This window comes from Symsagittifera roscoffensis, chromosome 10 (assembly GCF_963678635.1).
Source record: "Symsagittifera roscoffensis chromosome 10, txSymRosc1.1, whole genome shotgun sequence".
Taxonomy (NCBI): Eukaryota; Metazoa; Xenacoelomorpha; order Acoela; family Convolutidae; genus Symsagittifera; species Symsagittifera roscoffensis.
Genome location: NC_087071.1, coordinates 47,698,712 through 47,710,916, shown reverse-complemented (window position 1 = coordinate 47,710,916; position 12,205 = coordinate 47,698,712). Strand labels below are relative to the sequence as shown.

Genomic DNA, 12,205 nt, shown 5'->3' with positions numbered 1-12,205 from the left:
CGCGAAAACCACAAAAAAGCGGCTCTATCAAGTGAAATAAGAAAGTAGAAATAAGTCTCAAATTAGCAAAAACTCGACTACGTGCCGGATTCGATCTGCGACCTAATAATGTTGACTATCACTCACTAGCCACGGACTCTTAAAGTGCCCTATAACTTTCCAACAAAAAGGCAGCGACATATGCTAATAAACTGCCAAGTCGATGCAGCAAAGTGGCAGTAAATTCAAAAATTCACAATTTTTCATGATTGAGCTGGAAAGCATAAAGCCCCATTATGTATAGATTATGCATTTCACAAAATTAGTGAGAGACATTGAGTAGGAAAAATTCTAAAATCGAGCGCTTTTTATCATTGTAATGTTGTTTCAAACAATTTTTTACGGTTCATTTGATGAACTCAAAATGCATCAGCTGTGTTATTTTTTTACTAATCAAATGTCAAAGACATATACCATTATACTGCTCCAGCAGCCAACCGATTCAATATGCCACCAAAAAAAGCACTGTTATTTGCGAGTTAGCTTAGAAAAAGGTTCGCACTAATCGCTAGTGTGAGCCAACCGAGTGGGTAAAATTAAAGCAAATTTTGAATAAGCAAGATATTTTAAACAAAAGAATGCTCAAAATACGTTTGTTGCATCAGAAACATCCAGAATAGAAGACCCAGTAGATGAAAACTACAACTTCTTTGATAAAATTTGAGAACACTGGAGTGTTAGGTAAAGTTTTTACTCCGCTGGGAAATCTTAACATTTAAATCCTCTTCCCAAACTAGAATTCGACTAGAAATCCAGGATCAAGAAGATGAGTCCTCTGTACAAAATTTAACACCGGAAATAAGTCTTGTACCCGATTGCAAAACCTTTGCTCATCGCAAGGGTAAAAAATTCTCAATTATAACAAGAACTGAGACTTTAAGTTGCTAAACACTAAGCCCGAACATGACGATAAAAACTCGATGAAGATAAACTGGTCAGAAGCTACTCAGCCTAAAAAGTGATACCCATATCAATTTTCTTCTTCAAACAGAACATCTTAGCGCGTATAAAAACCGAAAATATATTTAAAATTTTAAAAAAACGCTACATGAAACTGAAATGAATAAGCACGAAAATTTGACACGACGATAAGACTACAACCAGTTTATCAGGAAACAGCCAAAACAATATATTTAAAATTTAAAAAAAAAGCCAAATGAAACTGAAATGATTAAGTACGAAAATTTGACACGACTATAAGACTACAACCAGTTTATCAGGAAACAGCCAAAACAATATATTTAAAATTTAAAAAAAAACGCCAAATGAAACTGAAATGATTAAGTACGAAAATTTGACACGACTATAAGACTACAACCAGTTTATCAGGAAACAGCAAAAACACAAAAACTGACATATTGAAACGATTAAGTCTTATACTATGAAGAAAAAATCTTGATAAATGTTTTTCAGATTTGAGATCACTCACGGCTTCCTAAATAGTATCAGGAAAATAAAAACAAGCAAGAAATGAAACCAATATAAAACTGTTCAAAAAATAACTCACCGAATAACTTTATAAAAAATGTGCATTAATTGATAATTTCAAGTGCCATTATTAGTTGACCAACATTATTTGATAACTAGAGCTGGCCACTTATAAAAACTAAGTAAAACTTTCAAAAACAGTGAACAGGGTTTTTTTTCTAGCTTTTTCAATGAGCTTAATTTGAATAAACTGGAAAGCATAAAAGCCCCATTATGTATAAATTATGCATTTAACAAAACTTGTGAGAAACATTGAGTAGGAAAAATTCTCAAATCGAGCGCTTTTTATCATTGTTGTGCTGTTTCAAACAAATAATTTTCTTTCGGTTCATTTGATGAACTTAAAATGCATCAACTGTGTTATTTGTTTACTAATCAAATGTCAAAGACATATACCATTATACTGCTCCAGCAGCCAACCGATTCAATATGCCACCAAAAAAAAAACACTTTTATTTGCGAGTTAGGTTCGAAAAAGGTTCGCACTAATCGCTAGTGTGAACAAACCGGGTGGGTAAAATTAAAGCAAAACTTGAATAAACCAGATATTTTAAATAAGAAGATGCTCAAAATACGTTTGTTGCATTAGAAACATCCAGAATAGAAGACCCAGTAGATGAAAACTACAACTTCTTTGATAAAATTTGAGAACACTGGAGTGTTAGGTAAAGTTTTTATTCCGCTGGGAAATCTTAACATTTAAATCATCTTCCCAAACTAGAATTCGACTAGAAATCCAGAATCAAGAAGATGAGTCTTCTGTACAAAATTTAACACGGGAAATAAGTCTTGTACCCGATTGCGAAACCATTGCTCATCGCAAGGGTAAAAATTCTCAAATATAACAAGAACTGAGACTTTAAGTTGCAAGAAACTAAGCCCGAACATGAAGATAAAAACTCGATGAAGATAAACTGGTCAGAAGCTACTCAGCCTAAAAACTGATACCCATATCAATTTTCTTCTTCAAACAGAACATCTTAGCCTGTAAAAAAACCAAAAAAATAGTTAAAATTAAAAAAAAAACGCTACATGAAACTGGAATGAATAAGTACGAAAATTTGACACGACGATAAGACTACAACCAGTTTATCAGGAAACAGCATTATAACACAAAAACTGACATTTTGAAACGAATTAGTCTTAAACTATGAAGAAAAAATCTTGAAAAATGTTTTTCAGATTTGATATCACTCACGGCTTCCTAATAAGTATCAGGAAAACAAAAACAAGCAAGCAATTAAACCAATATAAAACTGTTTAGAAAATAACTAACCGAATAATTTCATAAAAAAATGTGCATTAACTCATAATTTCAAGTGCCATTATTATTTGACCAACATTCTTTGATAACTAGAGCAGGCCACTTATAAAAATTAAGTAAAACTTTCAAAAACAGTGAACAGGGTTTTTTTCTAGCTTTTTCAATGAGCTTGATTTGAATCCTTCAAATTGAGTTGTTAGAGCTATTTCATATAATAAGGCCAAAAATTAATACACAGCCTGTTGGAAAACAGTCAATTAACGCAAGATAACAAAAAAAACTGACTTGTTTTTGGCAGGCTTAAAATTTATCGAAACTCGAAGAAAAAGAGCAAGGCTTTAAAGCTCTTTGGATTTTGAGAACAATTAATGATTGGCATTTTTTGATAAAATCATCTCAATTCGAGAAAACTGGAGTGTTAGGTAAAGTTTTTATTCCGCTGGGAAATCGGTCATGTTTTTTTCGCCCTTTCCTCGCTCGTAATTTGAGAGCAAATTTAGTCTACTTTTCAGCAAATGAGCTAGAGTTGAACTCAAAAAGTGCCTATATACCTAATGGTATTCATAAATGCATTAATATGTATGATTGAACTTTCTGCAGTTTAAGCATTTTAGGTTTTTTCCTGATAAATAAAACGAAAAAAAAACGACCTAAATATGAATCAACTACTTTCGAGTTCTTTTTTTTTTAAAAAAAAAGAAGGTATATAAGCCGGCAGAACTAAAGCTTACACCCAATAAGAAGAAAATTACCCGAAGATTTCTAGCAGAGCCAAGATAAAATTCACATAAGATCTTGCATATACTACCTAGCAGGCCAGCACAAACCCTATACAGTTGGTACATGCGTAAATTAACCATTTCTTATTTGAAACCTTTCTGTGATCAAAGTTTTTTACGGGAAACACAGGTCTAGAACCCGGTCGCAACACTCTTGTTTATCGCGAGGGTAAAAATTTGGGTTTTTCTTTTACCTTAAGCTTCTAAATATTTTTGAAAAAAAAAATTGGTTGTAAATAACGCACCTCTTAAATACAAAATCTATGATTTTTATGTTGGGTTGGTTTTCGGGAAAATCTGATATAATTAAACGAGAAAGGGTTGTCGTTTCAAGACTTTTTAAACTAAAACGAGACAGATTAGTATTACACGAGCATTCTTTGAAAGTATAAAACGAAATATTTCACAAAACAGACCGAAGGCAACCAAAAAATCACATCGAGATATAAATCAGTTTACCTTCAAAAATGATATGATTCCTTCTATAGACTGATAAAAAATCTTTGACTCAAACTATTTTCATTACCAAGTTTTTCATTTCATTGATGGGTTTCAATTCAATTATAAGGAATCATTCAAGCAAATAGGGTTAAAATAGAAAAGACAAGTTTACTAAATGGATCTATGCCGTGATATCACTGAGTCTGTTGCAACAAATGATCAAAAATCAAAGTATCCGTAGTGATTAAAAAAGGGTAAATTATAAAGGGTTTCTTTATAATTTACTCTTTTTTTATCCGTACTGGTTTATACTACTTTATATACTAAAATTTATTTTGATGGAAATATTTCAATTATGATATTAAGTTGATTTATATCGATGAAAATCAAAGCAACCTAAATTGAGCATTTAATAATGTGCATGAATATTGGATATAAGATGATTCAATATAACTCTCAATAATTTCATCAACTGGTAATTAGAAATTGATAGAAAATTAGGGATTAGCATTCATATTTAAAATACGATCTAACTATTTCACACACAAAATGAATTTCGCAATCAAATACATTGTAACTTAACTTTTTAAACTGTCGATGAAGCAATTAATGACCAATAATTTACTTCAGTAAAAATGACCGACGATTCTTTTCTCAGCACATTTAATGAGCTTCAGTAGAAACGATATGCACATAGTCTGTTAAACTACCCATTTAATATATTCTTGGCTCTGTCATCCTGTTTTAGAAGATCATTCAAGGTCTTCGAACTTCTAGATGAAAATTTTAAATTTAATCCAATAAAAAAATCGAAAACCTTTAAACCTATTAGCGTTAGAGATAGATGTAGAAACTCAGTTCTGTGCAAGACTGATTTTAAAATGATAGAACGCTCCTTTTAAGACTTTCTGTTCGATGCAGTTAAGCAGTCGAATAGTCATTTTGTCCTCGAATTCCGCAGCATAGACAGCAGGCAAACAGGATTCCCACAAACTCAAATACTCCCACGCAGAACAGCACCGCCATCCCCGCAATGATTCGCTCTTTGAGGAAATCCATGAATGCTCGGGAACATCCTTCGTCGTAGTATTGAACCGTAATAAAAGTGTCCATGTTGCTGTTGCTGCATGAAGCCGGTGGAGCAGTCATGTAGTCATTTGGACCATCCGCGCCGCAGCATTTCAGTCGCTGCTGAATTGTGTCCACAGCGGTTTTGTGAGTTTGGTAGTTATCGACTAGATATTTCATGTCATCTTCAACCCATGACTGGATGACATTTTGGTCTTCGTCGATGTACTCAATCTGCCAGTATCCCAATCCAGCTGCTCCGATTTGCAGAATTGTCAGCAGCAGAAGCAGAAACGAGAAGAAGCAAAGAATGCATGAGCTCTCGTATATAGTTCCACAGCATCCGATGAACCCGACAAACATGATCAAGCCTCCGATCAGCATCAGAGCGTAGCAGAAATAGAAGTAGAACTGACTCTGGATTGCGTTATTGATTTCAGGATAGTGACGATAATTCGCCTTTTCATCTGATTTGTAGTAGTCGTCGAGTGCTTCGAAGATCGTTCGCGAATCCAGATTGAACCTCAGATATAGAGCTACTCCCAGCACGGCGCAGCCGCATAGCAGGAACAGGAACGAGAAGACGTACATCAGATAGTAACAGCAATTTGTCATATTTCCCTTCGCCATTTTGAAGTCTAGAAACTACACTTTACTAACAATGACTATATATATTATAAGACAGTCGCATCTTTATAACCGAAAGAAGAACATCGACAGCTGATCCTATATAATTAATTTTATTTTACCAAAACCAGGCGATACAAAATACTTGGGATAGAGAATAAAACTTTGCATAACAATGTAACATTCGTCTACTGTAGTCACACATGAGGCTTACGAAGAATAGGCCCTATAACCATTGGATCAAGAGTCAGGGACACTATCTCTTGTTTTTTTCTACCTCAAATCAGTCGGAGCCAATTCGGTTCGCTTGTGACATGAGACTACGACCCGTTACAGCTTAAAGTCTACTACCAAAATATCCCCCCACCCTAGAAATAATAACGTCCCCATACTTAGGTCTCTAGATACCCAAAATACACGAACGCCGTTAAAAACCGGGTCGGAACAATCCGTTGAGTTACTTTTTATTAGACAGTGGAACTTTGATCCATTTCAGATGGATCAACCTAAAACTCGCCTTACCTCAACATAACAATCATAAAACACACTCTAGAAATTTAAATTAGGGACTCACATGCTGATGCGCTCAAGCACAGGGGGTAATTTGTGCCATTCTACCAGATGACACAGCACAACCTTCCGGCGACGTAAAAACGAACGACTAAAGGCCTTATGAACGAAAAAGTGTTGCGAAGGAGGGTCAGAATGTTCTAGAATTTTTATTTTTAAAATTTCGATTGAAGAATGAACATTTCTGAGAAATAGAAAAAAGACGGCCATTTTGACTAAAAAAGACGGGAAATGAGAACCACGCCAAATATTGTGAAGAACAGTCGTACAAGAGACGGAAAATTACGAAGCCTCTTATCGTGGCAACAACACACGATAAGAACCTTAGCGACGGATATTTGTGGAGAAGGAGGCTTCAGTGGGGGAAGAAATATACCACGGAACCCTCCCGGGACACGAAATATAGGAGATAAGAGCGTTATCTCAAGAATATAACGGGAGCGGAGGCTTGGTCCCCCAGAGACTGTCTATGTGAAAGGACTGTGTAAACTGACTGTATAGCTGCTGTAATGTCATAGATCTTAATTAAAACCGTTATTGTTTAATATTTCAGAGTATGAGTAGCTAGAAAAAGGAAAGGGTCAATCCATCTCCAATGGATTTACTATAAAACTGTCACACAAAAACATATAAAAATAGGTTGTTCGAGCCGTGTTTTTAATGACAATCACGTAGTCTGAGGATCCGAGACTCAGCTATGTCGTTGTGTTCGCATGTAAACGAAAGCTGATCAAAAGTCGTTTGACTGATGGCCTAAAAATGGTAACTTTTTACTTTGCCTTAGACAGACCAGAAAATCAACTGGCAAGGTCGAGACGGTGAAAAACGAGTAGGATTAAGGTAACTGACGCCTGCCAGTCGTCAATAGGTACTTTTTCTACGCTCCGTCGCTGTGTGATATTTGGGCGAATGTTACATAGACGTTTTTATGGCGCTCCTGGGTGGGCCTGTTAAAGGCATGAAACCATCATGATCAGCAAGCGTTTCAGCGACGTACCCTCCGCTCCGGGCGTATGCCCGAGTTAGAGGCCTTAATGACCGTTGTTGTACTAGGGGGAAGGTGCGTACCCTCCGTCTAGTACAATTTAGCTTTTTAACTTAGTTAACACCGAAAATTCCGGGGGCCGGAGGGTTAGGTGGGAAATCTAGAGCCCGCTTGTCCTGAGGTCCCAGGACCAAAAACAATTAAAGAGAAAGCGTAAAACCAAACAAAAATAGTGTATAACCAAGAAAAAGCCAAAAATAAATTTATTTAAAAACAAAAAAGTACAAAAAACAGTAAAAAAAAAAATCCAAAAAAGACCAAAAACAGTAAAAAACATAAAGTGACAGTTTATATGTTATTTCGGACGAGATGTGAATGTGATCTGACCTTCCTATTTGTTGTTGTTTCAGATTGATTTATATCGTTTCTGATAGAAAGATTGTGTGTTTTGGTGAAGGGTTGGATACCCTCCCTCGAGTGTAATTTGAGTGTTTAAGCACGTTAATGGTGATTTTGCCGGTGGCCGGAGGGTAGAGTGGCAAGCTGATCAACGTGTTCCACACTCAACAGGGACATCAAGGACAACATCCGCAACGACTGTTGGGTATCGTTGAAGCAATTTTAGTATCGTTCGGGTACTATTTCATTAAAAATTAAATGGTGGGGGGCACGATTGGCGCGGTCCGATTGTACACTCCATCGATTACAAATTTCCGAGTTAAGGGTCTTAATTCGGGTTTTTTGGTGCAAAGGAGGGTATAGTACTATTCATTAACGACTATTAATAGGTTATTATCCTTATTATATATTACTTATCTCCTAAATTAGACCCAAAAAACACCCAATTTTGTCGAAAATCATCGATTTTCGATCAAACTGTAGACCCCCAAATTTTCGGATATCCGAGCTTTTCCGATAGGCAAAAAGCTTTTATATAGAGAGTAGCTACGTAGTTCGATCCCCTTCACTAAAGAAACCGCGTGAGCAAAGACTCAGTAGAAGTTAGAAAAACGGAAATTTTTCGATCAAAAATTTTGATAATTTTCTGTATTTTGTCAATCTGTTTTGGGGATTGAGTTTTTGAGTTTTTAGAGTTAGAGCAATGAAATTTTTTGCGTTAGGAGCGTGCTAGCATAACGTGCTCGGTTACTAGAGAAATTTTTGGGTAACCCTCCCAGTAGCTCCGTGGATAGAGCTAACGACTTAAGGTTTGGAAAAGGAAGGAATCGGAGGGTCCAAATTTGATAGTTTTTGGCCAAATTTTTGTTTCTAAACCAATTTTGGTCCGGTTTTTTGCATTATTCCAGTGCCGTACAGGGCTACTACGCTCATTTCGAGTATTTTTAGGCACTTTTGACCGGAATTGCGGAAAAAGTCTTTCAGAACCTATATAGGTGGTGAAAAAAGGCCATTTTGACGAACGCGTTTTTGGCGATTTCTCAGAGACTCATTATCCGATTGGGATAATTTTGTTACCATAAGTCGACGTTTTTGACCACTTTTCCGAATCGCAACCGTTTTTGGGTTGATTATTTCGGAAAAGAAAAATTTTTCAGAATTTGTTGGTTCGGAGGGTCCAAATCAAGGGCAACCCTCAGAGCGGCAGAAAATTTTATCAAAACATCTTTTTATTCATCTGGGAAGGTTGACCGTGTCAGCCAACCTAGTTTTAAGCCAGGTAGACCGCTCTCAGAGGCTTTACTGCGGTGATATAACCCTTTTTCTTGATTTTGGGGGAACCCTCCGAAGTGACCCTCCGGAGTCAGCTAAACCCTTTAGCAACCCTCCTTAGTGGAAAATTTCCACGAGATCACCCTAAGAAGTTAAAACAGCTCCCCTAAGAGCTCCTAGTTTGTTTTGACGCTTTTTGAAGCTAGTGGGAGAACCTTCTAAGCGAGATCAAAAAATTTGAAAATTTTGGAGGTACCCTCCGAAGTAACCCTCCGGAGCATATTAAGCATCTTATTGACCCTCCTTAGTAAATTTAGGGGGACCCTCCGAAGTAACTTGGGTGATTAAGGTACCCTCCGAAGTAACTTGGGTGATTAAGGTACCCTCCGAGGTAACCCTCCGGAGTGTCTTAAACCTTCTAACGATCTTCCTTGTTAGAGACTTGAGTAAACCTTCTGTGGCAATTTGGGAAACGGAAAATATCCATTTAATTAGGATCATATTAGGATATTAGGCGTGCTTATCAGGATCATAAGGACCCATTTTGACCCGGAAATTCGTGATCAACTTTGGATTCTACATTGGGTGTATCAGAAGTAACCGAACAAAGAAATTTTTTTTTATTGTGATTTTGGTTGTGTGGTTGCCTTGAGCTACCTAATAGAAAAGTTCGGGCAATCCGGGAACAAGTAAAGGAAGACCTCGGTGGGTGTATTATGCAAATACACACCCACTTGAGAAGAAAAATTGTTCCCTACTCTCGTGCACTTGGAGCAGTCCGAGTGTGGGAGAGCTTTTTCATAGACTTGACGAATTTTCGATCAGAGGCTGCCTTGAGCTACTTAGTAGGACAGCTCGGGCAATCGCAGGACACCTAAAAGAAGACCTCGGTGGGTGTATTAGGCAAATACACACCCACTTGAGAAGAAAAATTGTTCCCTACTCTCGTGCACTTGGAGCAGTCCGAGTGTGGGAGAGCTTTTTCATAGACTTGACGAATTTTCGATCAGAGGTTGCCTTGAGCTACTTAGTAGGACAGCTCGGGCAATCGCAGGACACCTAAAAGAAGACCTCGGTGGGTGTATTAGGCAAATACACACCCACTTGAGAAGACTGTGTCCTGGGCTTTGTTCTTTCGGATCAGTCCGATTGGGGGAAGTCTTTTTCTTTAAGACTAAGTTTTATTGACCTGTTTCTGAGTCATCACTGCTTTTAGCAAAGATTGTCCAATTTTAACAAAGCAGTGACTTGATAAATTGTGTGGCGATAAATTGATACTGACAAGAGGTCGCTGTCACCTGTAGGATATTCTTATCTGATTATCTATTGTGTCTGGTGTGTTGATTATATCTTGTGAAAATTCTGTGATACTGTTATACTATACAACAGGGTTGAGTTAGCATTATATCAATACTGGGTAGACCCTGTGTGTAACTTTAGCTGAGTCACTAGTTTAGTCGTGAGAGATCTAAGAGACATTTTGATACTGACAGAATCGAGTAGGCAGCGTTAAGTGATTTAACTAGATCTTGTTTGTGGTACGTTTGCATTGCCATCAAATTACGAATATTTTCATTTTGTTAAAAACTATGCAGCGCAGGGACTCGCTAGGATCGACTACCAAAATTCCCAGGCTAAGAAAGGGAAGCACGCGGAAATTTAAAACTAGGCGTAGCCAAACCTCGTTTAGCAGCGCTTCCGACGCGTTTGCTGAAGACGAATCGACTAAAGGTCAACCTGATCTTTCAGTGAGCGAAATGAAACTAAGGAGCGAGAAAAACCTCGATGGCAATCAAGGGTGGAGCGCCGAGGCCGGGCCTGCGAGCGAAACGCTGGTGGATCCCTTTGACGAAGGGGAGCGAACGCTCATTCGACCCGACTTTGAGCCAGACGAGGTCCTCGAACGGGAGGAAGTCGAGAGGACAGAGGAGACCTCGGAACGTCCCGAGGTCAAACCTCGGGAGGAAGTGTTGTACAGGGGAATGTCCAAATCAGAGACTAAGAGCTATAAATGGAGAAAGGAACCTTCACATCCGACAAGTACACACTCATCTTTGGCCAAACAGAGCAACAACGCGATGATGTCGAGTATGAGTCCGGGTGAAGAGCAGACGTTCTCGAAGTCAGATGGGATAACGATGGGCGCATCATCAGCGTTTGACAGACTGATGACGTCAATGCACAAGCAAAAGGGCGGTGCGTCATCGAGTACTAGGCTACAGCCGCAGTTGACCTCGTCTTCTCTGGGGCTAACCCCGCCATTGGGGGCAGCTGGTGACATAAGTGACATGTTCGCTGGTGTGATGAATGGCCTGGGCGAATTGAGGCGGGACATGACTAAGAGGATAGATCAAGTTGACGAGAGAGCTCACCATGGTCGAGAGAGTTTGAGAGATGAGCTAACGCACGTGAAGTCGCAGGTGAGGTTTGATCAGGCTCAATTGATTCGTAACACCGATCAATGCCTGGCTGAAAGCCTGGCACAGGCAAACAAAGAGTCAGAGGAAAGAGATGCTAGGATGACAAGAGAGATCGAGCGATTATTAAATGATCATGATAATACCTACGCCTAAACGATGACTGGCCTGGAAAAGAGGTTGGACGCCAAATCTGACTTAATTATGCGGAAGCTTGACGCGATCCTGAATGGGAGTAGTTGGCAGGAGCATTCCAACTCAAGGGAGCGCTCGCACCATGCGAATGTTGGAGATGGTACGGGCAACAGTGCCAGAGCCCAGCAAGGCTCGAGAACGAACTACGAACATAGAAACAAGGAGCGGCCAAGGGCAGCCCCGCAGAGGCCTGGCTGGACGAATCCAGTCCCGCCGGAGGCAGATGCCACCCCGGAGACAAGATTGCCAACTGTGCCACAAGTCAGTTCAGTACCAGATCTGACTACAGTCTCACAAGACACAACCATGTATGCCTCAATGTTTGAGCCTCTGAACAGATCTCTTGAAACATTCATCACCAAGCTCTCGAAGCCAACCGAGAGAGGAGAGAGGTCAAGAAGGACACTGAAAAAGCCGAAGTCATATAAAGACGAGTCAGACGGCTGCATTGATACTTGGATAGAGGTGATGAAGTTACACTTTGAGGAAGAGAATCTCTCCAAGAAACAAGAGTGCAGCGCGCTGACGAGCAACCTGGAGGGTACTGCATTAAATTGTGTAATGGCGAAGAGAGCCAATGAGAGAGACAGCGCTCGCAAGATATTCGACATCCTGCTGAATCGTTTCGGCTCTGGAGTACAAGGGCACCAGGCTATGGTGA

The 12,205-nt window shown here is 38.8% G+C and overlaps 2 protein-coding genes across 2 annotated transcripts in view; both read right to left on the bottom strand.

Moving 5' to 3' along the window:
* The window catches only part of LOC134855296 (uncharacterized), a 72,099-nt gene that overhangs the window by 27,039 nt on the left and 32,855 nt on the right, over positions 1-12,205 (bottom strand). The window lies entirely within an intron of this gene.
* LOC134855198 (tetraspanin-8-like) lies at positions 4,790-5,721 on the bottom strand. The gene has a single exon (XM_063871642.1). It carries the CDS (start codon positions 5,707-5,709, stop codon positions 4,933-4,935), a length of 777 nt encoding a protein of 258 aa, XP_063727712.1. The 5' UTR covers positions 5,710-5,721; the 3' UTR covers positions 4,790-4,932.

Excerpts from the sequence above, each read along its gene's own strand:
- LOC134855198 (XM_063871642.1), bottom strand. The coding sequence starts at position 5,709 with ATGGCGAAGGGAAATATGACAAATTGCTGTTACTATCTGATGTACGTC.